At 52.9% G+C, this 27,409-nt stretch overlaps 10 protein-coding genes across 13 annotated transcripts; 3 read left to right on the top strand and 7 right to left on the bottom strand.

Annotated features, from left to right (window-relative positions):
* Positions 1-335: 335 nt before the first annotated feature.
* Positions 336-947, bottom strand: CKM354_000461100 (uncharacterized protein; the record flags this gene model as incomplete). Of its 2 annotated transcripts, XM_044799854.1 has the most annotated exons (2): positions 336-732; positions 784-947. In XM_044799854.1, 2 exons carry the CDS (start codon positions 945-947, stop codon positions 336-338), a joined length of 561 nt encoding a protein of 186 aa, XP_044655789.1. The 2 variants fall into 2 exon arrangements, with proteins under 2 accessions (XP_044655789.1, XP_044655790.1); XM_044799855.1 differs by lacking the exon at positions 784-947 and having other exon boundaries at positions 336-767.
* A 5,139-nt stretch (positions 948-6,086) lies between these two features.
* CKM354_000461000 (uncharacterized protein) lies at positions 6,087-7,952 on the bottom strand (the record flags this gene model as incomplete). The annotated part of the gene is made up of 2 exons (XM_044799853.1): positions 6,087-7,500; positions 7,555-7,952. 2 exons carry the CDS (start codon positions 7,950-7,952, stop codon positions 6,087-6,089), a joined length of 1,812 nt encoding a protein of 603 aa, XP_044655788.1.
* A 1,204-nt stretch (positions 7,953-9,156) lies between these two features.
* On the bottom strand, positions 9,157-10,524 carry CKM354_000460900 (uncharacterized protein; the record flags this gene model as incomplete). The annotated part of the gene is made up of 5 exons (XM_044799852.1): positions 9,157-9,353; positions 9,405-9,496; positions 9,548-10,101; positions 10,158-10,275; positions 10,346-10,524. The coding sequence occupies 5 exons, from the start codon at positions 10,522-10,524 to the stop codon at positions 9,157-9,159; spliced, it is 1,140 nt and encodes a 379-aa protein (XP_044655787.1).
* Positions 10,525-11,341: 817 nt separating this feature from the next.
* On the bottom strand, positions 11,342-13,499 carry CKM354_000460800 (uncharacterized protein; the record flags this gene model as incomplete). Of its 2 annotated transcripts, XM_044799850.1 has the most annotated exons (2): positions 11,342-13,285; positions 13,329-13,499. In XM_044799850.1, the coding sequence occupies 2 exons, from the start codon at positions 13,497-13,499 to the stop codon at positions 11,342-11,344; spliced, it is 2,115 nt and encodes a 704-aa protein (XP_044655785.1). The 2 variants fall into 2 exon arrangements, with proteins under 2 accessions (XP_044655785.1, XP_044655786.1); XM_044799851.1 differs by lacking the exon at positions 13,329-13,499 and having other exon boundaries at positions 11,342-12,457.
* A 2,675-nt stretch (positions 13,500-16,174) lies between these two features.
* CKM354_000460700 (uncharacterized protein) lies at positions 16,175-18,412 on the top strand (the record flags this gene model as incomplete). Of its 2 annotated transcripts, none has more annotated exons than XM_044799848.1 (2): positions 16,175-16,330; positions 16,397-18,412. In XM_044799848.1, the coding sequence occupies 2 exons, from the start codon at positions 16,175-16,177 to the stop codon at positions 18,410-18,412; spliced, it is 2,172 nt and encodes a 723-aa protein (XP_044655783.1). The 2 variants fall into 2 exon arrangements, with proteins under 2 accessions (XP_044655783.1, XP_044655784.1); XM_044799849.1 differs by having other exon boundaries at positions 16,175-16,296; positions 16,500-16,641.
* Positions 18,413-19,556: 1,144 nt separating this feature from the next.
* CKM354_000460600 (uncharacterized protein) lies at positions 19,557-20,513 on the bottom strand (the record flags this gene model as incomplete). The annotated part of the gene is made up of 3 exons (XM_044799847.1): positions 19,557-19,981; positions 20,040-20,223; positions 20,277-20,513. 3 exons carry the CDS (start codon positions 20,511-20,513, stop codon positions 19,557-19,559), a joined length of 846 nt encoding a protein of 281 aa, XP_044655782.1.
* A 654-nt stretch (positions 20,514-21,167) lies between these two features.
* On the bottom strand, positions 21,168-22,763 carry CKM354_000460500 (uncharacterized protein; the record flags this gene model as incomplete). The annotated part of the gene is made up of 4 exons (XM_044799846.1): positions 21,168-21,301; positions 21,355-21,829; positions 21,888-22,372; positions 22,424-22,763. The coding sequence occupies 4 exons, from the start codon at positions 22,761-22,763 to the stop codon at positions 21,168-21,170; spliced, it is 1,434 nt and encodes a 477-aa protein (XP_044655781.1).
* Positions 22,764-23,326: 563 nt separating this feature from the next.
* CKM354_000460400 (uncharacterized protein) lies at positions 23,327-24,682 on the bottom strand (the record flags this gene model as incomplete). Its single annotated transcript, XM_044799845.1, has 1 exon — positions 23,327-24,682. The coding sequence occupies one exon, from the start codon at positions 24,680-24,682 to the stop codon at positions 23,327-23,329; it is 1,356 nt and encodes a 451-aa protein (XP_044655780.1).
* Positions 24,683-25,158: 476 nt separating this feature from the next.
* On the top strand, positions 25,159-25,957 carry CKM354_000460300 (uncharacterized protein; the record flags this gene model as incomplete). The annotated part of the gene is made up of 2 exons (XM_044799844.1): positions 25,159-25,609; positions 25,656-25,957. 2 exons carry the CDS (start codon positions 25,159-25,161, stop codon positions 25,955-25,957), a joined length of 753 nt encoding a protein of 250 aa, XP_044655779.1.
* Positions 25,958-26,339: 382 nt separating this feature from the next.
* On the top strand, positions 26,340-27,386 carry CKM354_000460200 (uncharacterized protein; the record flags this gene model as incomplete). The annotated part of the gene is made up of 1 exon (XM_044799843.1): positions 26,340-27,386. The coding sequence occupies one exon, from the start codon at positions 26,340-26,342 to the stop codon at positions 27,384-27,386; it is 1,047 nt and encodes a 348-aa protein (XP_044655778.1).
* Between the last annotated feature and the right edge of the window lie 23 nt (positions 27,387-27,409).

The raw sequence follows: 27,409 nt of genomic DNA, 5'->3' as shown, positions 1-27,409 counted from the left end.
GGTACGCTTCCCGAACTTCGGTAAGGGGGTGCTATCGAAGTGGCATGATGTAACGCGGATTCGCAGCGCCCGGCTCCATTGATTCGCGTAGTCGTGGTCCGAGAACGAGATGGTGAATGTACTTGGTATCTTCTGCAGGACTGTGTCATTCGCAGCAACGACTTCTGGTGAGTTGTACGGGATCCAATATCAGAGTTGTGGCTTTGCTGTAAACCTCAAGGTTCAAGTGTGCTGCTCCATCCTGCTCTTGACTGAGAAGGCTGCTTGATCATCGCATATAGCTTGTGGAGTCATCGCCCAAGTTGTGGGAGAATCTGCCCAAGTTATGGACGTGGCTAAGTGTCCCGCCTGAGGACAAAGCTATCAATGTTTCCAGCTGCATCCGCAGGTTGCATGTCGTCGACTTGGAAGCAGACCAGCCTTACAGTCAAATACGTGGCTCCTGTTATGTCGTCCTCGACGGTGACCGTTCCAGAGAAGGTGGGATAACTTGGTCCCGGCGTTACACGGGCGAACACCGCGAAAGGATCCCAGCGCATCACTGTCGAGCCAATGTTGAGATGAAATTCGCATTCCGCGTTATTGAGCTGGATCGCGGCACCCTGCAGAGAGATGGTATAGGTTCCTGCTAGGAGGCCGCCTGGAATCCGTTGCTTCAGTCCGGTGGAGTAGTTTGGATTGTAGTCAAGAGGGACGCCCTGCCTGCCAGATTCTGAGGCGTAATAGATGGCTCTGAAAACTATTATTAGCGTTTGAATGGAGAGCATGCTCACTACAACTTACGCATGATACTTTCCAGAAGGCGCTCCATTTGGAATGCTCGATCCCTGACCCAGGACGCGATACGCATTCACGAAGTCCCACTCTGCAGCCCCTGCGTTCCCGGACACTGAAGCGCTTTCGAATCCGCGATTTTTGATGATCGACGTGACACATTCACCACTCATCGAGCAAAAAGTGTCAGGGCCAGAACATGCGCCTGTTGGTGTGGGGACGGAGCAAGGAACCTGGCACTCTTCGTTGATGCATTGTTTCGTGTAATCCGTGCAGACGCCGTTTGAGAATCCTGGTCCGCACAAATCTTTGCATTGGCCTTCAACACATGTCTGTTGCTGAGAGGAGCATGTGCCCACCTTGTTCAGTACCGAGCATTCTGGCGGCTGTTGCTGGCATAAAGTTCCATCACAGACTCTACCTCCGTTGACTCCACATTGTTTTATGGCGCCAAGTGTTGTGCATTTCTGTCGGCATTCACCGACCACTGGATGACAGCCTTGTCCATCTGGGCATGTGCCGTCTGTTTTCGTAGGCGAGCATTTGTTTGGGTCCTCGATGCACTGGCCTTGGGTGCTGCAGACCAGATCGCCCGTGCATGTACCCTCGAGATTCTCTGGCGAGCAGATCTTGGGCACACATACGTTGTTCTTATTGCAAGTCTTTGCTGTGTCAAGACAGGCCTTTGTATCTGAGCACTCAAACTCGCAGGCACCAGCTGAGTTGCAGATCTTGCGGTCTTCACACGTGCCCGACTTGTTTTCCGGCGAACACACCTTGGGCACGCACTTGTTGTCTACACATGTCTGAAGCGAATCGGTGCAGGCTTTTGTAACTGGGCATTGGAACTCGCAGACACCAGCCGAGTTGCAGAGCTTGGAATCCTCGCAGGTACCCTCGAGGTTCTGTGGTGAGCAGATCTTGGGCACGCACTTGTTCTTCTTGCAGGTATTCGTTGCATCGCTGCAACTATTGGTGTCCGAGCATTCGAATTCACAGAGACCAGCTTGGCTGCAGAGCTTGCCATCCTCGCAAGTGCCCTCGAGGTTCAGAGGCGAACAGATTTTGGGTACGCACTTGTTGTTCTTGCATGTCTTTGCTGCATCGGTGCAAGCCTTCGTATCCGAGCATTCGGATTCGCAGACGCCAGTCGAGCTGCACAGCTTGCCATCCTCGCAGGTGCCTTCGAGGTTTAAAGGCGAACAGATCTTTGGAATGCACTTATTATTCTTGCACGTCTTCGTCGAATCGGTACAAGCTTTCCTGTCCGAGCACTCCAATACGCACACGCCTTGTGAAAGTTCGCAGATCTTCGGAGCGGTACATAGCTTGGTCGCTGAACATTCCGGTTCGCAGACGCCGCTGCTGTTGCAGCTCTTGCCGTTGGGACAGGCCTTGGTCAGAGAGCATTCAGGCTCGCAGATACCATTATTGTTGCAGCTCTTGCCGTCGGGGCAGACTTTAGTCAACGAGCATTCAGGCTCGCACGCGCCAGTAGCACCGCAGACCTTGGCGCCAGAACAGTCGGTGTTTTTGATGCACTCCGGAACACATTTGTTGCTTGAACACTTCTTGCCGGTCCCACATTGATCGTTCCTGATACATTCAACGCACTGCGAGTTTGTACAGTACGGCTTCGGTGACGTGCACTATGCATGTAAGTCTTCGTGTCCTGTAGTGAGCTCCCACAAGGCAGAGAACCAACCTTGTTCTTGCAAGCTCCGCAATTTTCATTATCATTGGCGTATGAGCTCTTCAACTTACACGCCCCGTTGCACAGCTCCGATCCAGTGGAGCATGCTGTCTTGCACTCTCCAGAAACGCACTAATGACTGCAGTCAGCTTTGAGCGCTCGGGCGTAGGTTCTTGCCCACCTTCAGGCCGGAGGTGCACTTGTTCCCACACGAGCCGCAATTATTGTCATCAGAACCCTTGAGCTCCGCACAGTATCCGCCGCAATCTTTCTTACAGGCCATTGCCGGCGACATGCACCTAGGAAGCTTGCATTTCTCGTTGACACAGCCACAGATCGTTGTCACTTCGCCTGGAAGAGATATATTGTGATCAGCGAGTCGTCGATCCAACCGTGTCTTTGTGACCCACTGTAGATGGAATTCTTAAGAACACTTGGTGCCTTGTCATTGTTGTAGCTGCGGCTCGGAGGGAGAGCTGCGCAAAACTCGCGAGCGTAGCGGTTTTCGGACGCCCATTCGATGGCGAACTTGTATTTAGCTTGAGTTCATTAGCACCAAATGTTCGGGCAGATGGTCTGTGACATACACGACAAGCATGAGTTTGCGAAAGTTCCGATGGCGAGAAGCCAGAGTAAGCCTAGGGCTGAGGTCGTCGCTCGCGCCATTATTGGTACTGAGGCTGCAGCGGGCCAAACGTGGGAAGGTGGATCAGAGAGGAATGCCGGCTGTGCTTTGTATGCAAGAAATGGGTGCTTGAAGCCTTTACCTTGTACTGTGCATGCATGACACGTTCCATCGGCTGTTTACTCACGCTGCTCAGCCTCTACATCTTCTGTTTGCCAATTGTGGACAGCCACCAGCATTGTAATAGGCTGGACCAAAGCCCTCGCTTGTCACTGCACAGTCATGCCCATGTTGTGGCACAATCAAGGCTGTAGATTAGATTCGTGGCGTGCTCTAGACAAGAGAGTTGATCAGGCCACCACGTGGCAAAGCCACTCGAAGCTATGGACTGCAGAAAGCTGCGCTTGGGAAAGCGAAGTTCACGAGTACATAGAGGCCGTTTGACTTCAGTTTTCTGTCGAGGCGTAAAGGAGATTGCATTTCGACCCCGCTTCTGAATAACATACTGTTATGAATCCTCATGAGATCCAGAGCTGTGTTGCCATGATGCAGCCTTGCGGGCAACAATAGTGAATGTCAGACCGCCTCGATGTCCTCCACTTCGGACGAAGCGTGGTGCCCAGTGCCTATCAAGGTAACTGCGGAATTGGGCCATTTGCATGGGGACAACCGTAGCGAGAAACTTTAGAGATCTTCGAAGCTGTGTTACGTAGCTCACGCCTCCAGACTGTCCGAGGGAATTCTTGCTGAATCGTTACGAGACGTCTTCACTGCGTATTTCTGGACTTGGCATATTCGGAGTTCTCTCCGCAGGATTCGACGCAAGCCAAGAGGGAGCAGATTTTTGGCGCGAGATCGCCAGCATTGCATTGTTTCCATAGCGAGCTTTGTGGACATTTGCGCAGCGGCAAGCAGGCAGGCATTGCTGGATGTATACTCACACAGTCAGTGACAAAGTCCGACCGTTATGCAGATGAGAGCTGAGACGTCGCAGTCGGCTGTTTTGTCTTGTTGTTCGTGCCCAGTCGTGGCTGCAGAGGGGCGTGAATTCTAGAACGGCGAGCCGAGTTGCACCTGCACGTCCGAAGTGGCCGCCACTATAAGATCAGACCTGGTGAAAGGAACTTGGGGAAGGGAGGTCCAACGTCCTTGCACAAGTATCTTGATTGGATGCCATCGTGTCTACTGACGCGCTACCCAGAGCGCCTGCACACGACAGGACTTGCTTGATTAGTACATCGCCATGGATCGCTAGACATCGTGCAGCCATGTGGCCGCCACGATGCTCTAGTCTGCTGCACATCAATTCTCTTCGAGCGAGCAATGGCGCGCGGTGCTGGGCTTGTCACTTTCCTCAGAGCATGGGGCAAGATAGCCGGAGGTCGCAAGCCAAGCGGCATCCAGTATTCCCGCAAGTCAGTGGTCCTGGAAAGATGTATGGTCCGTAGGCATTCCAGACGGGTGGCCCATTCGACTGATACATATGGCAGACTTCGAGGCGGTAGCAGCACACTGCGTGGCTACTTCAAGGCACCAGCTGTCTGGCGCTCGACGCGTTCAAGCGCCCACTGGCAGCATTTACGGCAATTGTATCGGGTTTGCTGTTGCGAGCCAGTGTACGAGTAGACCGCCGAAGATGAACAGCCTGATCGTCAGTGGCCTCCTCGAAATACCGGATGGTGCTTGTTCTTGAATGGTCCCTCGGTCTTCATCAGGTAGGTATTGACTAGACGGTTGGCGGGCAGGATTAGCCTTTCAGAAGCTTCCACTCTGTTTTCTAGACTCTAACGGGTGCGTATGAAATCGGACGTTCTTGATCGGTCATGGTTTCGCAGAAGTCGAGGAGGTACGAGCAGCGAGCAGCGAGCAGCATCCGCTTCTTGGCAGACACCTGAGGCACTATTACCAGCCTCACTCATGACACCACCTCCTACATCCTAACCTACCATTACTCCACTGATCAACTCTCAGCGCCGTGACCTTCTTCCGCACGACTCAGTTTCTCCAATGTGTACCACGCTATCCCACAAATCTGCAACACTGGCTTCGTTCCAGAAAAGATCCTTCCTTCCCCCTCGGCACGAATCCCTCGTCATGCGAGTCATTGCTCCTCCGCCATGTGGCAAAACTCCCACAAAACGCACCAACACGAGCAGATCTTTTGGTCCCTGATTGTGTGCCTTGCATACCTATGCCTGGGTATCAACCGGGCGTTTGCCATTGGGCAGCATGTGAATGCCACCTCTGCCCTGCATCAACTCTTTGTCATTTCTCGAACCTCTGATTGGAGAAGACATAACTTAGTCATGACATGTAGCATTGGATTTGAAAGTTCTTTCACATTTGCCATTGTCTGTTTCTACTATGTACAAGTTTTTACCTTTCGCGCTTCTGCTCTGCATCTGCCTGCCTGACCGTTGAGGGGGGTATCGCAAAAAGTGTATCCCACGCGGCCTTCATTCGGGCCGGGATCGAGGGCCATGCAAGGGAGACACGAGCTTGCGGTGTGGTGTGATTGCCGTGCATTCTCCCAACTCAGCTGGTCGGATCATCAGACTCGAAGAAGTGTCCACCGTCCCCGTCGTGCGAGTAGTCAAGATCTGCAGACGCTCTTCGCCTGTATCGTCGCCTCGTGACTCTGCCTGATATGCTGATCACATCCTTCACATCCGCAGCCCTCCGACCACCATACATCCTGCCCCTCTTTCCATCCAGGAAATTCCAGCGCGAAAAAAATTGCTGAGCTCGCGAAGACGTGGTGTCTCCGCGCAGACTCGGGGTATAAAGCAACATAAGGATTGCGCAATCTTTGGCGCATCTTGTATGATGTTGTTGAGAAGTTGAAAAGCGGGAACAAAAAGCAGTAGATCGTAAGTAGGAAAGAGACGCTGCACGGAAGTGCCTGTCCGATTGCGGAAAAGTGTAAGACGCCTCGCGCTATGCCGTAACATCGTAACCATATGCCATTTCTGATTGATTTGATTTGATCGCTGATCATCCTCGTTCGGGAAAGACAGCTGGGCCGGATCCTTCTGTCGAGTCTCCTTCGATCGTCTTCTTCCAGTGTGCCGGTAAACAGACACATACAAGTGGAAAAGCCTTGACTTCGCCTTCTTCGCCGGGGGTTTGATCTCGGCTTCCAGGTGCGGTGCTCAGCCCGCTGTCCCGTTGTATATTTCCGCTCGTTCGCCAGTCTTCTGCGCGTTGCCTGACGCGGACACCGGTGGCCCAGCCATCATCCCAGATTCCGATGACCTTGATCATGTCTCCTCGCTCCAGCTGGAACTCGTCGCCGGCACGAGGTTCGTATGCCCATAGCGTTGATACCAGATCCCCTGGGTGGATCTCATCTTGTGAGTAGTAGTCCTTGAAGAAGGCGAGCTGCTCGCTTCGTCCGTTTGATTCAGGGGAGGTGAACTCTCCGCCTGAACTGGGTGAAGTGTCTTGAGCACCAGCGCCGACAATGCCAAGTTGTGATCCACTTGAGAGAGACCCACTTCGCTTCCTCGGAGGTGGAGCAAGTCTCGAATCTGGGGTTGCCTCTTCTTCGGAAATGTCTTTTGAGTAACGTCCCATGGCGTAGTGATGGTTGTGGCCTGCACTCTCCAGTGCGGACATGCGAGCAACGCGTCCTCCACCCAAGACTGCCATCCCACTGCCATGGTAGTCTCTTGTACCATCATTGTAGTCCATCTCTTGCTGTCGCCGCGCTGGCGAAGGCTGGTTGAAGACGCTCGAAACAGGGCTATTGTCTCTACGCCTCTTGAACAGCAAGCAGCCACCAATGATTAGACCGAGCAGAAGGATGGCGCCGAGGACACTACCAACGACGATGCCTGCTATCTGACCACCAGTGAGTCCGTTGTGGTGGCCGCTCCCTGCTCCAGAAGTGCTTGTTGCAACCACTCCCGGGGTCAAGGTGACTGTGACTGGAGCGAGAGAGGCCGATGCTATCACAGGCAGCTGGACGCCTTCGCATCGTTCCGTCGTTTTCGAAAAGACACAGCATGAATCGGTGGCGTTTGGTGAGCTTGCGGAGCAGTATGAGCAAAGTCCAGAAAGGTTCTCGGTGAATCCACAGTCATTGGGCTGATTGTCGACTGCCTGAATGCAAGCTCCTGTTATGGAGTTAGCAGGCAAGGCGCAATTCGTGAAGTCGGCACGGATTTGGGTGAGCGCATTGGGGCCTGCAGTGCCGCAGATGTTGCTAGCGGCGATGCGTTGCTCGCTCTGGGCATAGTCGGCGCAAGAGTCGGCGCAGAGTGGTCGCGTGGCGGTTCCGGAGAGGCCGCAGGCGTCGATAGAGTTTTGTATTATCGCATTACAGAGGACGCTGGTAGTGTATCGCGCGTAAAAGTCCGATGTATTCCCTCGGTCAACATTGGTGCACCCGATTAGTTGTTGGTATCTGTGGAGTGTCAGTTTGATCAGCTGCAGAGGAGGAGAGAGGTCCAGAACGCACCGTAATTGTGTAAAATCCCCATCAATGTATGCCGCGATGCCGGAGTCGAAGGACGAGACGTTTTGAACATTACTGAGAAACGGAAACAGTCCGACAATGCTGCTGTCGGTGGAGATGGATGCGCTGCTGAATGCCGGACAGGCCGTTGAGCCGGCCAGCGATATGCAGCCATTCTGAGCCATTGCGGAGGGGATACTGGCGGCGAGCAATGCGCACAGCGCGGTGGCAGGAGCGATGCGGATTAATTGCTGCGAGAAGGACTGCGAGTGGCGATGGGTGCGGTCTGGATCTGCATCATGCGCGTGCTGCGTGGAGTGTTGATGCCCGGTGCGTGACTCGTCGGTGGTGGCCAGCTCGCCGTGATCGTCGCTGGAGGTGCTGTGCTCTCGTTGGCGCATGGTGCGCCGCTCGCGGGCGGGGCGAGGCCAGGAGGTGGGATGATGTTCGGCGCAGAAGGCGATGCTGTGCGGCCGAAGGGCTGGAATGGTACGGCTGGGTGCGGTCCTGTTCCTGAACAACGCACGAGTGGTACCTGATCGCTTCACCGCCTGTGGTTGGACGCGTCGAGCGGGAGCTGCATCTGCGTGATTGCCCGTCGGTTGTGCTGTCGCTGCTCCAGGAACGAATGACTGGGGTGAGTGGGTGTGGCAGTGGCAGTCCGCTCCTCCGTCCGCGACGACGACGACGACGACGACACGGAGGAAGGTGAGGTCGACGGCCTCCGTGGGTGAGAAACACACAGCCGGCGAGCTCAGACCGTCGTGTTGCTCATTTGCAGCATCATCCTAGTCGCCGCAGCGCGCCTCGTGATTGGCTCAATGGCTGAAGCGAAATGAGAAGATCGACGTGAAGAGCAGCTTCGCCCGTTTCGGCGTCGAGGAACAGCACTGCGAAACACTCCCATGCCAGCACAAATACGACCAGTCTCACCCCGACGACCACCAACATCTTCATACTCCCGTCGTCGCGGTGGAAGAAGTCATGTATGGCAATGTTGATTCCACCTCCGCCCAATCGCCGCACCGTATCAGGCCTCATCTCACGAAGCTCCCTGCTTGCATCCTTGCCAAGCGCCTCTCGGGAGGCGCATTGCTGTTTGCTCGGTATCAGTATCCGGCTCGCCTTGTTTGTTATCGTTCTCGAGGCTGGACATCGCATCACCATGCATGCACTGCAGATGCATCAACGTTTGAAGGCCGCATACCAACGCAAGGTGAGGTGCAGTCAGGCAAGCAAGGAGCTCCTCTCCGCCGCATGGCATACATGTGCTGCTGGTTGGCCAAGCAAGGAGAGCACACCGATGCTGAACGGTCACGAACTCAGGGAAGCAGCTTTCTTCCGAAACGGAAGTCTGGAAGCCCGCGGTAGCTGTGACCGCCGACTCCACAATAGAATCCTTGCCTACTATTGATCAATGCCGTCTCACCCCCGAACCATTTGGCCAACGTTCGCAGCATGGAAAACGACGACAAGATGCAGCTGTAACTGGAGGACAGTGTAAACGAAGTCGTCATGTTCGAGCACCACTGCAACTCACAACGGTCGCTATTCTCATCCACGCACGTCTTGACTCGACCAACCACGCGGCTACTCTATTTTCGCTCAAGCCTTTTCACGCGGCTCAATAGGCTTTGGACGCGGAACCACATCGATGTGTGCGGCCATCTTGGTCAGCACGACATCTCCACCAGTGGTACTCTTCGGACTATCGCTGCCGAACAACATGTTCATCGGGAAGCCAATTGAGAACGGATACGCCGACTCAATCTCATCGATATCTTCTCGCGACAACTTGAGACCTGTGGCACATCGTTAGCTCTTTGCTCGACCGGTTACTGCGCAGCACTTACTCAATGCCTCGATATTGCCTTTCAGATGTTCGATCTTCCGACCGCCCACGATGGGGAATACGTTGGGTGTCTTTTGCATGACATAGGCCAGCCTGCAAGAACAAAGTCAGCGTCATCATGTTGCAGTGCCTGTGAATACGTACGCAACACTGGTAATGAGCGTGCCCTTCCTGCTCGCAACCTTTTCAAGCACCTTGGCAACCTCAGCGTTTCTCGGGTTCGGAGGACGCCCAATCGCACCCATGTTACGACCTTCCTGCAGCTTCTTCTGCTCCTCGGTCTTGAAGTCACCTCCTCCAAGCGCTCCCCACGGAGCTAAACCCATGCCTTCAGCCTCGCACATTGGAATAATCTCTCGTTCGAAATCGCGATCTGCAGCAGACCAGCGGCCTTGGTAGACGACGAATTGTCGCAATCCGTGATCTCTCGCCCACTGGTTCGCTTTTGCCACGATCCATGCAGGCGTGTCGCTGACTCCCAAGTACAGGACTTTGCCTTGATCACAGATCGTGTTGAGCGACTTCATCACTTCCTCGACCGAAGCGGTGAAGTCCCACCAGTGCACGTAGAGGACGTCGATGTAGGTGGTTTTCATTTTTTTCAAACTCGCTTCTACACTGACGTGTAGAGATTTGGTGTTGTTGCCGGTATAGTTGCTTTGAATGCCTCCCGCATGGCGACGGTAGCCGGAGGTGTACTGTTCATCCTCTTTCAGCACGTTTTCCCCACGTCTGACCTTTTGATTCAACTCACCTTCGTAGCAATAATCATCTCATCTCTGACTCCCCTCGACTCCATCCATTCTCCCAGCCACAACTCACTCTCTTCATTCTGGTACGTGTTCGCTGTATCGATGAAGTTTCCGCCTTGCCTAGCGAGGAAAATATCAGCTTCTACATAACAGTGCTTCACAGGGCGAGGTGTGGAAAGAGACGACCCACTCATAAAAGTAATCCAACATTTCGAATGTTGTCTCTTTACTACATTCTCCCATGAACCCTTTCCAGGCTTCACCGAAATTCATGGCACCGAGACATAGTGGGCTGACGCGCACTCCAGCTGAGGGAGACAGGATGCGATGGTAGCCCAACAGGCTCTTCGGGGGTTCGGCGGCTTGCATTGTTGACGTATGTTTTGTGGGATATGAGAAAGTTGATTCGAAATGCAAGTTCGATATCGTGAAAGTCCAAGCTGACTACTCATATCTATACCACTTCCTCGCGCGCTATGTCATGATGATCGCTCTCGATTGGCCCTTGTTTGATGCAGGTCAGCGCGGTAGATGGAGCTATCGCCGTTCTGCAGGATGCTTTCTCCACTTTTTGGGAGAGCTCGAGGGAGCTCTGCATTGGAACGCGGAGTTAAGTGTGGAGATAACGGGGTGGTGCAGGTAGTTTGAAACGTGCTTATGGTGTTTATGAGTGCTTGTGCATTCTTTGAGAGCTTGTTTGTGCATCGTGTCGTATCTGTAGTATATGGGTGCTGCCGCTATCGTGTACTCGTTATGTTGCTGACTGAGCCAACTGCACAGGAGTGAGTGACGTTTGTTGGGTTTGAGGGACAAAGTGGCATGCCGTCCTGTGGTATCCGCGACGATAATCAAAAAAAAACTTGGATTTATGCTCTCAAGAGAGCTGGACTGCACAGATCCTCCGGTGGTATAGAGTACTGTGCTGCGCGGCAAGTAAGCTAGATCTAATGCTCAACCTGAGGCAATATTGCGACTGAAGTACAAGAAGATCTATTGCGCGTCTATAGGCTAGTCTGTATTGGGTTTAGCGAGGATATTCTTGATCGCGAACTGTCAAAAAGTCAAGTGGGGACAGAATGTGGTGGAAAGGATGAAAGCCCAGTGTGTTGGGGTGCTGAGCCGGCTGCCAGGTTTGTAGATACTCGATTTGCCGTTCCGTTTGGTATTTCCAATTGAGATTGTTTGGCTACAGTAGCTTCACCGCTCGTGGAACGCAGTACTTGAACCAATTGCACTCTCGGAGCGCGTTCTTGTTGTAGGCTTCCTGGCTGTAGCTCGAAGTGTAATCGAACGTACCGACACGGTAGAAAACGTGTTCGTCGGGCTCGTTTTTCTGCCGATAAAGCTTCTTCGCTTTCGGTTCTCTCTGCTGCTTCGCCTCCTGAAGTCTTGTTTGATAGCGCAGGTAATCCGAGCTCGATGCTGAAGGAGTTGGTCCTGGAGTAAGTGGGTTGCTCACGAAGCTGCCTGTGTCGTCTTGTGCTTCCACCACTGGGCGCTGTTCTATTTCGCTCTCCCGAAACTTTGACAGTGTCACACTGCGCAAAACCAGACCTTTAACGGTCCATTGACTGCTCATGAACGTGCTGAATAACTCGAGAAGCACGATCTCGGTCCCGCTCGGAGCTGTATCTCCCGTGCGATTTGCGAAGTCCGAAGCATCGATCTCGACCCGAAAGTGTTGCATCCTGCCATCGTCATTCATTTTCATGACGACATGGTACTCTTCATTTGATCTTAGACCATTTGGAGGACTCGAGAGGAGGAGCATAGCAGGTAAAAGTCTTGCTTCGAGCACCAGACTGCTTTGATCTTCTTTGACAGCTCCGAATCGTGCGCTGCCTTCAACAGGGGTCGGATTACAGTTTACAACTTTGGCCCACGCTTGTTCTGCCGAACGGCCATGAATTGCTCCATATTGACCTTTGAAGTCGATCGTACCATTTACAGATGTCCAAGACCATGACGGACCCTGAAATGAAGTCGGTGCAGGATACTTAGTTCCCTCCACGGTCCATAGCAGCTCGGTGAGCAGGGACTTGCGCCACATACCAGCAAGGTATGCATCGTCGACCGCAACACTGCATTCTTTCGCGAGACCAGATAATGCCAATATTCGATCTGTTGGTCTCTTGAGTGCACGATGGGTATAGGCTCGGACGAGAGCATACCAGTCTTTTCTACTTGCTTTTGGCTCCGTTAGATTATTGGTTTGGGGGACCAGCTGAGCAGTATTTAAAGCTCGGCCGAAAACCTCTTTCGGCAGCACGTTGTGCTGGCGGGAATCAACTTCGGGTTTCATGAGCCATCCGTCGGTCCAACCAGGTTGATCGAAGCAACCACGACATAGCCAGCGCACTTGGTGATTCGAGAATTCCAGTGTGCGTGGTGAGAGCAGCCGCTCCTGCATAGTCCATGCTCTCGTATCGAGCGGAGATGATCTTTCGTCAAGACGGTACAAAGTTATATGGCTCTTCTCAGTATCGGGACACACGTAAGGCAAAGTGAAAGCGGTGGTCTCTGAATTTGGCAACTGCCGTCTGTGGAGGAATCCCTCTCTTGCATCTGTAGCTGAAGCTGCTGCAACTGTGAGGTGTCCATTTCTGTATATCTGCGGCATCAGGGCAATTTGTTGGGATCTGTCTGTGTCGTCGTCCTGTATGATGCACAGCGCGTCCACCCACAAGAAGCGGACTTGCAGGTTGCGACAGACGGTGATCGCATCTTTCAGAGTTTGCGGTAGCTGGTCGTAGGGTATAGACTTCATCCAGGTAGAAACTGTCGTTCTCGTCGAGATAATCGCTTGGTCGTCTCCCCAGCAGTAACTCAATGGGATGTAAGGTGGATGGCCCACGTGCTCTGTTTCGCGCAAGCGCAAACAATCAAAGCCGTCAGCATCTTGCACCTCGACCAGTCGTTTGGGCACGAATGTATAGTTCGGAGTTGGACAGCTGTCGTGGTGTTCTTGAAGACAGGCGGCGCGCCATAGAGATATCTTCGCGAACGTTTCCGACGATCCGGCTTCATCATCTATTGGCCTGGTGGTCACATATGCGGCAGCGGGACTGTCTACAAACCCGTTAGCAGCAGCAGCAAAATAAAAGAGCAGTGCACCCAAGCAGATATGTACCTTGAGGAACTTGGACTCAGAATCCGTGTCGGGTGCGACATACGATTTGGTTGCCGTCTGGGTCCCAAAGCCCGAAAAACTCCACCCCCAAAATATCCGCATCGATTTTCGCGCCGAGAAATAGGCACATTCTTTCAAAATCTTTCGGCTTCTCGTTCGCCAGTGCACGCGTCGTTTGCTCTGGAGTGGATGGAATCAAGGAGGTTGCCCACATGGAGGCTTGTTCCATTGATTTTCGCAGCATGTCATCCGCCATCCATGAACAAAGTTTCGCTGTCGCCTCTAGGGTTATACATTCGTCATCCAAAATCCATGAACACAATTCGCAGCCATCTGCGCTGCCTTCAAGGAGATGTGCGAGGGTAAAGTCGGGAAGAGTCCTGGCCAGCAAGTCAGCACCGTGGGAATCGTGGAGATCATTCCATGTCCTTTGAGAGTTTGAAGGAGGAGGTGGCCGACATGTTCGGTCGACCACTATCTTTTCGCAATGTCCACATGAGTGAGGGCGAAGTATGACTGGGGCCACGACAGAATGGATTTGTGCTGCTTCACTCAGTCGAAGATCTTGCAATGAAAGGTAGTCCGGATCAGCAAGGAGAGGGTCGAGCAACAGAATCATTTGTGCAATCGGAAGTACTGCGCCTCACGCTGCCATTCGTAAGGGGAGACGACCAGAGATGAAGGCTGGTACTTGCCTCAGCTGTTGCGCCTTGTTCTGACTTCAGCAGCCCAGCCAAAGGACCACGCCGAAGCCATAGCTGCGACCACAGCTCTCTCGGGTTGCTCTGAGGGGTCGCATAAGCATGCAGAAGGGCGTCGGTGTTTCATTGATGGACCTGACGGAAGTGGAGGATTATGAGCATTGACGGCTGAGGGATGGCATCGGGGAAGAAGTCGCGGGAAGCCGCCAGCGGACGGCTCTGCTCGGCAGGAGATGTGAAGTTTCATTCGGAGAGATGTACATGACGGCGACAGGCTGAGGGAGTCCAGAACACATGCTGGCGGCTTGCATGTCTCATCCTGCCTTCCTCAGTAGACCGGAAGTTGGCCAACACATTTGGCAATTCGTATGGAGCAGTGGCGAGGCAGCTACTGCGGTCAATGTCAGTCGTGCTGGTTGTGCAATTCTGAAATGCTGATGCCAAAAATCTTTCAGCAGCAAAGTACTGGACTGGACTGGACTGAATTCGACAACCACATTTTGCTGTACACGCAGGGGAGAGAGCCGCTGTCGTCCTAGAGGTTTTTGCTCATGCAATCCTGGTCCACCTGGCAAGCCGAGGCTTGGCGGTGGACTTCGCTCGCTGCAATGCCGACTTCATACCATCAACCAACAAGCAAAACATCGTCGAAGTCAACCATCTACGCCTGCCGGAGATCCTCAAACGCGTTGTGGAGCCACTATGGCCCAAGTTTTCTGAAGCAGGTGACGAACTCATATCTGTGGCGATCGTTTCCAGCCAAGATCACTACAATTCGCGCGATTCACCAAAATTGGTCGAAGCATCGCTCAATGATGTGACAAAAGAGGCCGCTGCCTAATGGGTGAGGTCTGGATGCCTCTCGCATGTCTTCTAATCAGAGCTCCATTGTCCAGGCGGCCGGGCCCGCACGATGCTCTTTGTTGTCCTTGTGCTCAACGTGATGCTTGTTTGCTTCAGGCTCTTGCTCATCACTGGTTTTCGAGCATCAGCAATTCGTCGTTTTTCATATGCCACTAACTATCTGACCTCAGTCGAAAGTCGGAAGCACGCTGGAACGATGGCAGAGTTGTAAGGTGCTGCCCATACGCCTCCACGACTGGCCTGCGCGATATATCGGCCAGACACTCCCAGTGCAGTCCGATGTCTCCAAAATTCCTTGACATGCCAATGCGGTTGCTCCCACGACCGTCATGGCCGCCGCTTCAAAGTGCAGATTTGATATGTCACCTCAGATACTGAGATATATGCATCAGACAGAAGGTATCATTGTGAGGCCCACTGATAACAGATCAGCTCAGCGCCTGGGCTCTTTCTCGATTTACTACACACAAAACAAGCTCCCCGTCATGCTCAGCCCTCGCTCAGGTTGCCCTCACTGCGGCAAGAAAGATAGCTCCAATTCTGGCAATTGCGCCCATAAGAAAGTCATGCACTTCGGCATCAGCAAAAGTGCAAATGGACATGTGGAGCTCAGGAATGTCCTCTCCTTGGCTTCAAGAGGACCGACGTCCGGTAGGATGTCAAGAATCTCACAATGAACAGTACCGGCAGTATATAAGGCGACTTCGTTTTTGCCGTCGCCCGACGGTCAACCAAGACTCGCAGTAAATGAACAGCCGCTTGAGGGGAACAGTATAAGTCCAGCTGTGGGAAACATTCTTGATCACGCACAGCGTGCACACTGGCTCCTGTTGGTGAGTACCAGAGTCAGGATGATTACAAGGCGGGTTGGCCTGCCAATGTCGCTCGACTCGATTGCAGAAATTCACCTTTGATTCACCTCGATCCCGAAGGAGACATGCGGGCCGCCAGGCGGGTCTTGTCACTTACCCAGCCCTCTTCATCCGGCAACAGCAAATCTCTCCACGTTCGTTTGCACCAAGTCGACATCTTGCACAGCATCTTTCCCGATCCGCATCGACTGCACTTGCATCACCCACCTCGGCATCCCTCGCCAGCGTAAACCCCAAACAAACGCATTCCGACACAGCAATCAGCAGATCGACCGAGTTCCACCATTGCGCCTTGGAGTGCCTGACCCTCCAGAGCAAGCGCTCCTCCAGCTGATGGCCGTGTCGCACGTCGAGTCCACTATTGGCAGTTTCCACCAGGAAATCTGCCAGGGCAACCAGCCATAGGCGAAGCCGTACCGACATACGACCTTTCTATCACTCTCCCCGTGATCATGACCGGCAAGGAGGTTATCAAACTCACCACCAAGGATGACGCAGAGGCTGCACTCGTGGCCGCGCATGGCGACTTCGAGTCTGTCGACGACTCTGGTCAACGACTCAGTTTGAAAGATGCGTACCACTCCGACAAGGGCGAAGACAGGTCGAGCGTGGTTGAGCAGGCTCTACAATAAGGTCTTGTTGCACAGCTTCGAGACATACCTGCTACAATGCAGATGCTGAAAGAACTGTATGCCTTGGCGAAGCAGCAGCGTGGCAGTACTCAAGGATTGACGACCAAAGACATTCTTGACGTTCTGGATGTGCTATTCTTCGCAGGCCCTGGACGAGCTGCTTACCGCCACCTGTTGCTCCATCAGAGTACGAACCTATCAGCCAAACTGGACCGTGCCTCCAAAGTCTCATCTCATCAGGCGGTCACTGGGAAGCTCCGAAAGGTTACGCTGTCGGCAGTTGTTAGCCTCATGCGCGTGGAACCTGCCACCATGTCTGGCGTTACGACATCTTGTCTTCGCGACCAAGCCATCGACAGTCCCTCATATGCGAATGACCTCTTGATCAAGCTATGGGAAGCGCTTCTCGGTAGGCAAGAAACGCCTCGAGCTCAAATGCGTGCTTTGCTGGAGACGGTGGATCGAGTTCTCGCATCAGGTATTGCCCCCAATCTGCGCATCATGGTGTTCACCGTTGCGTCACTTCTCAGCTCACGTCGATACTACGCCGTCGGAGAATCTGCCGTTCTGCAAAGCCTGAAAGAGGCGCAGACGGCACAGTGGCTCGCAGATGGAGTCGTGGGAGCAGAGTTGCAGACGACAGATATTGAAGACGCAGCGCTGCAAGATTTCCCCAAGCTCGACATACGGGACGACTCTGGCGATTTCCTCCCTCAATTTGACGGAGAGACGCATGAATTCGACGCTGAAGAAGCTAGGGCTTACTCTGAGCGCATATCACGACATCCGAATCGTAAGATCACCAATGTCGATGAAATTGTCGAAAACAAACTTCACGCTCAGAAACAAGTCTTCGAGGCGATCGTTACCATGCCTGTGACGAACGGCGGCACTTCGGACGACACGCTAAAGGATAAAATGGCCACTGATTTCGGTGCCTTCCTGACAAAGCATTTTGACACAAGCGAAAAACGCCGTCTTGCAATATCAGCTCTCGCTGTCAACATCGTTGAGGTGCTATGCCAGTACTATCTGCACGGCTTGGATTTACTCGAGACTATCAACACTCAATATCCGGCAGAGTTGATCTTCAGCGCGAAAGAGTCCTTGCAAGCGATCCTGGACGGCCTGTTAACAAACAAGAAAGCGTGTATGAACTTGCTCAAAGGCGGCCGTGAGGCGAGCAAGGAACTTGTAGTGATTCCAGCGACCACAGGTTGCAAGAACTTCAAGTACAAGAAGAGCAATGGCGCGATGAAGGCCACTCACGAAGCGCTCAGGCAGGCGGTCTCGGGTAAACCCCAGGCCGGCAACGCCAGCAAGGGCATTCAGAAAGCCTCATTCAGTGCAAAGTCGCTTTGCGGAGGTACCAAGAGTGATCAGAGCCACTCCATAGCAGCTCAAGTATCTTCATCTGATGGCTGGATCGCCTATACGCAAGAGAACTCTCAACATGCGCCGATACATCGAACTGCTACACCAGACACTGGACTGTCAAATCCTTCCCCCAACGGTACGGAGAACCACGAACAACAGGCTGCCCGGAAGGGTAAGCGATCTCTTTACACGTATGAGCGAGGGTTCGCCTTTGAGCAGAGCGTACCTCCACACAAGAGACAGCAGGCTCATGGCAAGCTTTCATCACCAGCCGTCGCTACCAACGCAGAGACCGCGTTGCTCACCCCACTGCAGTCTGACGAGGGTGTGACTGAAGGCGATTATACTCGCCACGAGTCGACTGGTCATCCAGCTCCCCATACCTCGCACGCCCCAGCAGGACCTATTCCAAGCGGTTTCGATTTTGAGGCTGAAGAGATGGCCCCACACCAAGGTATTGATCACGGTAACCCCACATCCATCCCTCTCCTACCGGGCTCGAACACAGCGAATTCATCCGGCGTCACGCACGAAGGCTTTTCCGCCTGCACCAACCTAGCCAACGAGCCGGACGATATGGACGACTATTTCAGTCGAATCTGTGCAACCAAGGACGAGAATGGCATTTGGTGGGTCCAAGGCCCTGATGGTGTCTTGCGCGGCCCGTTCGGAATGTTTTGAGGTCGGGAAAGACAGAGTTGTGTGCGCACGCATAACGTCGTCCCACCGTAGAGGCATCTGAAACATCGGAGTTCACATGTGTTGAACGGACTGCAGACTTCAAGGAACGAGAATCAGATATCGCGACTTACGCCTTCGCTTGAGAAATGGCGCTAAATGAGGGCATTGAGCAAAAACGGCAGTGAATCGCGTTAAGTGTGCCCTAAATTTCGCAAGACGGGGGAAGTTTCTGACGATCAGAGCGTCCAGCGTGGCGGCCCTGCTAGGTAGTATCGTAAATAGCAACGCACAAATTCATGACGACAGCAGCACGTATTCAGATTGACACAGAGTATGCCGTGTGCAAAATTGTCCTGCATTTCACTCTACTGTGCTTGCCGAGAATTTGCTAGCTCACCTTGCAGAGATAATGACATAGCCAGTGAGCAGAGTCTCAAGATCGATGCTGTGCACGAGCAATGACTAGACTGCGCTTTATGTAGCCCCTTGCTTGATTCAGACTATCTGGCTCTTGGGTCACTCTAGGTTGCTCCAGTCGAGGAATATCATGCCAGCAAGTCTGGCTAGGAATCATTTGGAGATGCTGGAAGGAAAAGAAGCACACGTGAATCTGTTTCGCTGATTGCTCGCAGGGGCAACGCTAACATGCTTCTAGTCTGCCTCAAGTCATGCACTCTGGCTTTCTTCAAAATTAGCACTATAATCGCTAGTCGTGGTCCGCGGCGCGTACGTTGCAGATGCTTGGAAAGGTGTCGAGTTGATTCAGTACTTGCAGCGCACACAGCCGGTGAGGTTTGTATGGTCTCTTCTCGGGCAAATTGCACTGTGGTACGATAGAGCAGATATTCCGACTGCTGCTGCATCATCTCTAGTCAGCGGCGTGTTGCGTGGCAATCGGACACCATATTTTGAGCATAATTGCCCCAGTCTGGTTTGAGACGGATTGAAATTCGTTTCTGCTTGGCTCCATATCACAGGTTCTAGAGCCGTGTGAGCCAGCACTTGGTAACATTGCTATACTCGTGCTTCGTGATCCGACCCAGCTATTGGCCATAGTATTGCGTGCCTTCATATTCTCTGTATCAGTTAATCATATCTCATACCCTCATGACCTCATCATCGCCTTCCCACAAACCAGCAACCCCTACTTTCTATCCCTCTGCGTCCTCCTCAAAGTCGCATACATAACCCTCATCCTCAAACTCTGCAGTCTCGTAAACTCGTACATGCAAATATCAGTCGAGTAATCCATGTAGTTGTGAATTGGATCCACACCCCGTCGCTGGGGACAAGTATCAGGATTCACAGCAGGACATCCTCGAGTAGCGTTCAATTGGTGAGGAGTATCAAGGACGTAATCCCCTGGACCGCTGCAGCCGAGTCCATCTTCGCTGAAGGTGTGGAAAAGTCCGAGCCAGTGGCCAGTCTCGTGGACGGCTGTGGCTCCGAGGTTGTAGGAAGGAGTTTCGCCGCCGGGCATGCTGCCTGCGAGGTTTACGCAGCCGTCGACGATGCGTTGCTCTGGTGAGGCGAAGGGCTCGGGGAAGTAGCAGAAGCCGAGGAGGCCGTCTGGTTTTTGCAAGTCAGTATTACTTTCTCTTTGTAAAGAAAAATTGAGAATGCTCACTCCCAAGATCACTCAAAAAGTACAAGTTGAGATCATCGTAGCCTCCCTTCCTCAGCTTGGTCTTGTACTCCACTTCCAGAGGTCCATCGAGAGCAGAAGCCCATGCATCGTTGACAGTATAGTCAATACTGATCGTCTTGAAAGCAAAGCGGGCAGAAGCATATGCCTCGTTCATTACTCGCATCTTTAGCAATGATCAGCTAGTCCTACGCTCGGCACACTCGAGACCTTGCATACCTGCTGCTCAACCATTTCGCGAGGATACAGACTGCTCTTGTTCTGGGTCGTGATGACATGTACATAAGTGTCGACAGTATATCTTGCTCTCGAAGCTTGACGAGCCGCAAGACTGTCAGCAGGCTCTGCGGTGGCCTCGTATCTGAGATTTTGAGGGGCATTGTTGTTGGTAGTTCCACACTTGCGCTGTGCAGAAGCACATGATACGGCCAAAGCCAAGACTGATAAGAACTTCATAGTGGTATCTCAATCGAAGGTATATGCGACGAAGATGGAACAACCTTGATGGCAGCTAGAACATACTTATAGGAAGGCCATGGCCATGGTCCACTCCACATGCTAACACGCTTTTAAGTTGCAACCGTTGCAGAGCACAGAGCAGATCTGCACGCCACTGACTGTCCAGCGGTCTATGCCAAGATATCCAGCTGAAGTGGTGGAGAGGCGAGATGCTTGATCCGGTCACGGTGTTTGGTACACTTGTCTCAATGCGGAAGGTTGCAAAGTTGCTCGTCAATCAAGTGGCCTCGCTCGGGCTTGGCGAAGAATCCCTTGCGGAGCAATTGCAGCTTGTGGAGTAGTTCGTCCATGAACGGGAGAGAGCTCGTGTGCCCGCATGCTTCGCAAAGACCTCTTGTGGAGATGCTTGTTCGGTTCAGCGCTTTCATGCCGTGTCTCGGGTGCCAAGTGATAACGGTCTTCAAGAATGTTGTCGCGTGGCTGCACGCGAGCGAGACACGACGAACATGTCCACTCTGCTTGGATGCTCTGATGTTAGACATCCACTTCCAGATCATGTTGTCGTCCGGAAGTTCCGAAAGGGTTGCTGAAATGAATGGTCGTCACAGAACGGCTTCGAATTTGGAGTACTGGAAGGACGCCAGTAACGCTCTATTTCTGTGGCTCCTCATGCTTGCTTGAAGTTTCACTTTCTGCTTCTCTAGTTTCCAAGGGCACTGGCAATTTGTCATGTTCGATGGGCTCATGATCGCGGACGACTAGCCATGTAGGTATGATAGCAGCTCCTGCAATCTCAGTCAGAAACAACGTACTCACAATCGTGCAATGAAGTACTCACCCAGCAAAATAGTGTTGATGGCAAGCGGCACACGGCCACCTTTCCACTCCTGGGAGTTGATACCGTAAGACACAGCTTGCGCGAAACTCTCTTGTCCTCGCAAGATACCGGAGAAGCGAGCCATCTCGGAGATGTTGTCGGTCTTCGTGGACAGCAGGTAGTACATCCAATTCTGGAGAGCCTGCTGGGAGAACTGCCAAAGGATGATGACGAAGAAGCCTCTCAAGAAGCCTGCGTCGACCCAGTCATACACTGGTGCCTCATCCATACTGGTGTAATGCTCTTGGACGACCCAGCCGTAGACCCAGGCGACGATGTGAAGCCCGAGGACGTAGAAGAAGCCGTAGACGATTCGCTTCTTCACGGGGAGTCCTTTGTAGTCGAGGAGTGCGCTGATGATTTGAGATGAGATCAGACCGCCGATGTATTGGCACAAGCCCATGAGCGCTCTTGCTCGCACGCCGAAGTAGTATGTCTGTACATGATGGTAAGAGCAAGTCCTCGAAACGTATTCAGTATTCCTGGTTTCTTACCTGGAAATTGCCAGCGTATTGGTTGAAGTAAGCTGACCAAAAGACCGGCAGCAGTAGCAACAAATCTTTCCTCTTGCTGAGCTGCCAAAGCGCCTGGAATTCCTTCTTGAAGCTGCTCTCAGCTTTGACGATAACCTTGCTGCCATCTGCTCTTTGCACCTTCTCTGGCGGGCTGAGCGCAAGTGCAAGCGGCACAGACAAGCATTGCAGAGCGACGAACACCAGATATGTCTGATATCCGACCTTGCCCTTCTTCGCAGCATGAGCGTCGTGATTGAGTCCGAGCACGATAGCTCCGCCCATAAGCGGCCCACCAGTTCTGAACCAGAGCCAGATGTTCATATATCGGCCTCGTTTTCCAGGTTCGGGATAGCCTAACGCAACTGCACCTTCACTCGCCCAGAAGAGTCCTGCTGACATTCCGCAAGTGGCAGCGCCGACGAGTACGAGCCAGACAGTACCGTATCGATTGTTACAGTACAGGCCTGAAAAACATCAGTATGTGACTTCAAAAGGGAGGATTGAAAGTTTCTCACCCGCGCTGTAAACAGGATAACCGATACTTCCCAACAGCAGAGTGTAGTTGAGTCCGATTCGGTTTGCGATAGGTCCTCCAAACAAACAAAGAATTCCCATAAGTCCAAAGACTAGCGCATTTGCCGCATTGACAAGATATGGCTCTTGGGCACCACCTGCGCCGAGCGAGTTCATGGCGTTCCACAGTCCAGGTGCCATGAACCCAACACCTCCAATAACGCAGGCATTGAAAAGAGTTGTATGATACCATGTTCGGTGCTTCCTGACTTGCGGCTCCTGTGTAGGAAGAGTCTCTGCGATACTCGCGGTCGGCACCTTGGGCGCCACAGGTTCAGCCATGATGATTTCCAAGGCGTTCGCTCAAGACGGGACAAGAGCGATAAGCATAGCCTGGGAGCATGCTCGCAATAAGTACAAGCTTGTGCAAGCACGTAAACAGTGTTTTGGTGCTTGGCATGGGCATGGTAGCATTCAACGCGGCAGAGATTTTGCACTTTCTCCATAGCCTAGAGGTGCTGTTGGCGAGTGTTGAAGTCGCGAATTTGGGCGCGCGATCACGACATCTGCGACTATCCTAGCTCGGACCCACTATATCGGGTTGTGTGCTTCGAGAAGGTCTTTACAAGTCGGCAGCGAGACTGCATCTGTGAATTTGTCCGCGTCTCGAGGTACGGCTCGTCGGCCGGCTCACTACTGTGGCGAAAACGTGGCATCCTAGTTGCAAACGTGTTGACGAGAGCACATGGAGTGATGGCGGGCTATCTTCGGCATGCCTCGAAGTTGTTGTGTAGTATCGGTTCGCTTGCATGGTGCCGTTGGATAGATGGCCCGTGAAGAGGGCTGAGATGGTAAGAGTCATTGACTCTAGATCTATATGATGTACAAGTCATCATCGCTGTCATCTATAGCTTTGGAAATCGCACGCGCAAGAATTGTGTCGGCCAGGCGATATCTAGGCCGAGTCGCCATGCCACCTTGAGCACCCACTCGGGCTCACGCATGAACTGTCGTGCAACCAAGATCAGGTCAGCCATAGGTTCCTTGTTGCCAGTCGCGTCAGTCATGGCCTTTGCAACCTCTGCCTCTTTCTCGATGCTATCACTGTCCTCTACGATGTCTCTGGCTTGCTCAGCTTCTATGATGAGGCCAACAGCCCCAATCAAGATCTTCTTGTTGGCAGCCTTCGCCTCCTTTCGGATCTGCGCCGCAATCTTGATCTGGTAGTCTTTTGCGTTGAACGTAGTAATCCTCTGTTGAGGATGATTGCCCGCACTGGAGACGTCAATGAGGTCTACGCCAAGGTCTGCAACAATGTTCGTGAGCTTGATGGTGCTCTCCACGTCCCAGGTGCCGTATTGTTTCCCAATTTCTGTCTCCTCCATCCACTCGGTTGAGCTCAATCGGAGGAACAATGGCACGCTCGCTGGGATGACTCTGCGAATAGCCTGGATGATCTCAATCACAAGTCGTGTGCGGTTCTCGAACGAGCCGCCGTACTTGTCTGTGCGTCTGTTTGTTATCGGGCTCAAGAATTGGTGAACCAGGTACCCATGTGCACCATGAATTTCGAGGACATCGCACCCAGCTCGAACGCTACGCTGTGCTGCAGAAGCCCAGTCTTGAACAAGCTGCTCGATCTCCGGGATGCTCAGCTCTCGTGGTGCATAGTACCCGCCTTTAGGATCGTCACTTCTGATGCCATCCCACGTGAAGTCTTCACCTCCAGAAGCCGAAACCACATTGTCAGGCCAGCCGCCGGCTTCTTTCGTAGCTCGTACGCTCGCAGCCTTCTTACCAGCAGCAATGAAAGGAGGCATGGTGCTAGCCTTTCGGCCTGCATGCGCTAGCTGCATACCACATAGAGCTCCTTGGCTGTGAATGAAATCGGCCACCATTTTGATTCCGTCAATCTGGCTGTCTGACCAAACGCCAGGGCAGTTGGGCGAGATGCGGCCGTTTGGCTGGACCCCGGAAGCCTCAATAAAGACTAGAGAGGCACCTTTCAATGCGTAGTGACCCAGCGTGGCAACGTGGTATGGAGTCAAAGCACCAATTTGCGGGCCTGCTTCTGCGGTAGAGTACTGGCACATGGGCGCCACCACGATGCGATTTCGAAGCGTCACACCACGGATCGTGAGAGGCTTGAACAGCGTTGGCATTGGAGCATTCTTGTCAAAAGGTGTTCCCGGCGAATTGGTGTGTTGAGGCGTGAAGTATGGTATGCCTGGGTAAGGCGTGTTGTAAGAGATCGGCGCCATCTTGAGTGTGGGATCAGTGAATGGAAGTGGCGCTTAGTCCCGTAGAATCATCAACGCGACAATATGAAGAGAATGTTGAAATGTCGTCGCTTGGAAACACCCTTGCTCGAACAATTTCGTTGATTGATCAGCAGAAACGCGACGCGACTTCAAGACCTCGGCAATTGTTTGCGGCGGTCGCTGCTGCTGCTGAATTGAGCATACAATGGCAGCAGCGCATCAGATGAGTTGGCAGTCGAGCAGAATCATGCTCCACCTCCTGCGGGTGTCGATCTGACAGGTGAGCACATTTGTTTTTGATGCTTCTGAGGTTCGAGGTGGGTTCCCAGGCAAGATCGTCGGGACAGTCTAGACCGAGTCTCGCACGAGCCGGCGCCAAGAGCGCTGCTCCCCACTTTCCGAGTGGCCATACAACAACAACCCATTCTACAGATGGACGCATCAACATCTCCTATCTCCTTTCGCAGTGCTCAAGAATGGCGGGCCCAACAACAGTCCTGGTCACCGGCGGCTCTCGTGGTATCGGCCGTGCAACCGCGATCCTGGCTGGGAAACGAGGTTGGAACGTAGGCGTCAACTACAAGGAGAATGCTCAAGCAGCAGAAATGACTGCTCACGCAGTAGAGTCCGCAGGCGGGAAAGCCATCATCGTGAAAGGTGGTGTCGAGAGCGAGCAGGATGTCATTCGCATGTTTGACGAGGTGGAGACGCATTTCGGTGCAATCAATGCCGTTGTCATCAATGCAGGCATCACACTGCCTGCCATGACTCTTGCCGATATGGACATCAGTCGATTGAGACAGATGTTCGATGTCAATGTCCTGGGAGCATATTTGTGCGCACGCGAAGCTGCGAGGCGGATGCCGACTAGCAGAGGAGGTTCAGGCGGCAACATCGTATTTGTCTCTTCTGCGGCGGCGAAACTGGGTGAGGAGTACATGACTCCAGGGAGTATAGCTGCTGACATCGACAGGTGGTCCAAATGAATATGTCGATTACGCTGGTTCCAAGGGAGCCATTGATACTCTGACTGTCGGACTTGCAAAAGAGCTTGGCACTCAAGGCGTTCGTGTCAATGGAGTTCGGCCTGGCCTTATCAATACGGAGATACATGCAACGACTGGTGATCCGGATCGAGCTGACCGACTTGGCAAGACCACACCCCTTGGACGTGCTGGTGAAGCTGAAGAAGTGGCTGAAGCGATCATCTGGTTGCTCTCCTCGGCTTCGTCGTACGTTACTGGCACTGTTCTCGACGTGACTGGAGGTCGGTGAGGTCGACGAGTGTCTCAGGTCTTCAGCTGAGCCTGCTGTTGATGTGCAGGATGCGGATCACATGTCCGTACGCGCATTCAGGCGTTGCAGATTGAAGCAACTTCGGAATGATTTCAGCTCCGAGATATTGCCAAGCCTGCTCACGCCTGACCTGATGTGACGTGCCTCTGGTTGTGCTGACATGCACCTCCACATGCGTCCTGACGCAGGTTCGATATCGGCTTTCATAAATGAAGCTTCTATTCTGGTGGTCAGCAGCACTTCCGGGTAGTAGCCACCCGACGCAGGTCTTCCGGACCATGTACATAAACACAACGCTCCACGCACGAGTGTCAACTTGTCAACCTATTGACATTGCAGATCGTGATAGAAGCCGTTCACTATGTCGACACCAAAACACCTCTCGCCCTCATGCCAGCAGGTCGTGCGGGAAGAACTGGACGGCTCACCATCAACGGCGAAAGTGACAGTGAGATCATGCCTCGCAGACCCCGACTTGAGCCCAGTTGTGCTTGCCCACAAGTGTAACGACTGTGTCCTAACACCCTCTGGCCTCTACTCCGACATGGTCCTCACCGTCGCCAGCCACATCCACCGCGCCTACGACCCCAACGCCGAAGTCCCGGGCATAAACGTCAGCGACCTCCAAGTCCACAAACCCCTCATCGTCAAAGACCCAACTAATATCGCGTCGCTCTTCATCGAGATGGAAGTCAAGGCCTCCTCCAAGGAGCCCACTGCAAGTTTCGCAGCCCTCCACTGCACCTTTCACTCCACCACCTCAACCGGCACCCGTCTCCAAGAAATGGGTCACTGCACCGCAACCTACGAATCATCCACAACCTGGCTCCAAACCTGGGCGCCCTACACTCCAATAATCCTCAACCGCATAGCCTCCCTCCAGACCGCCGCGATCAAAGAAAACAACCTCTCGGTTCAGCTCGTCCAACGCACAAAGGCCTACAAACTCTTCTCAACTTTCGTGCAGTACGGCCCTAAATATCAAAACATGTCCGAAGTTATTTTCGATGGTCGAACGCTCGAAGCTACAGCCACAATCGATTTCCAACATCTCGACTTCCAGAAAGACTTTCTCGGACCTCACCTTCTCGATGCAACAGGCCACTTGAGCGGGTTCGTATGTAATGCTGTGGAGAAAGACGGGGATAAGTTTGCGTACATTAATGGAGGTGTGGGAGCGATGAAATTGAGTAGCAAATTCCAGCCGGAGAAGGTGAAAGTGGGGAAAAGCATTCTGCAGAACTATGTTCAGATGAGGATTCTGCCAAACGACAAGACGATTTTGCAAGGTGATGTTTTTGTTCTGCAGGATGAGGAGATTGTGGGGGTTTGGGAACAAGTGAGATTCAAGAGGATTCCGAGGAGGGTGCTGAATGTATTTTTGCCGAAGCCGGAGGCGAAGAAGTGAGAAGGAATCTTGCGAGTGCAGAG

This window comes from Cercospora kikuchii, assembly GCF_019650295.1.
Source record: "Cercospora kikuchii DNA, contig_00003, whole genome shotgun sequence".
Classification (NCBI taxonomy): Eukaryota; Fungi; Ascomycota; class Dothideomycetes; order Mycosphaerellales; family Mycosphaerellaceae; genus Cercospora; species Cercospora kikuchii.
The sequence above is the reverse complement of the archived record's forward strand: the minus strand, read 5'-3'. Positions and strand labels throughout refer to the sequence as shown.